This window comes from Penaeus monodon, chromosome 23, assembly GCF_015228065.2.
Source record: "Penaeus monodon isolate SGIC_2016 chromosome 23, NSTDA_Pmon_1, whole genome shotgun sequence".
Classification (NCBI taxonomy): Eukaryota; Metazoa; Arthropoda; class Malacostraca; order Decapoda; family Penaeidae; genus Penaeus; species Penaeus monodon.
Window position 1 is genome coordinate 41,459,585 of NC_051408.1, and position 220 is coordinate 41,459,804.

The 220-nt window shown below is 46.8% G+C and overlaps 1 protein-coding gene across 1 annotated transcript in view; it reads left to right on the forward strand.

Annotated features, from left to right (window-relative positions):
* LOC119588086 (cleavage stimulation factor subunit 1-like) overlaps positions 1 to 220 on the forward strand; it is a gene marked incomplete at its 5' end in the record, with an annotated part of 13,061 nt that overhangs the window by 1,399 nt on the left and 11,442 nt on the right. Inside the window, 1 exon segment of the mRNA XM_037936795.1 lies at positions 24 to 154. Coding sequence (XP_037792723.1) covers positions 24 to 154 — 131 coding nt within the window.

Consider the following 220-nt stretch of genomic DNA (forward strand, 5'->3'; position numbering starts at 1 on the left):
TCTCCTTTTTCGTTACTCTTCAGTCAGCTGTATTATGATGGACATCAGACCTTTGCGCAGGACTTGGCAACGCTGGTTGACCAAGAGGCCAGCGCCGTGGCTCCCTCTGACAGGCTCATGAATGTGCTCAATCTCGGACTACAGCACGAGCACGGTGAGAATCTTCTTTCTCATTTTTTACGTCTTTCTGGTTTTTATTTTGTGCCTTATTCTAGTGACT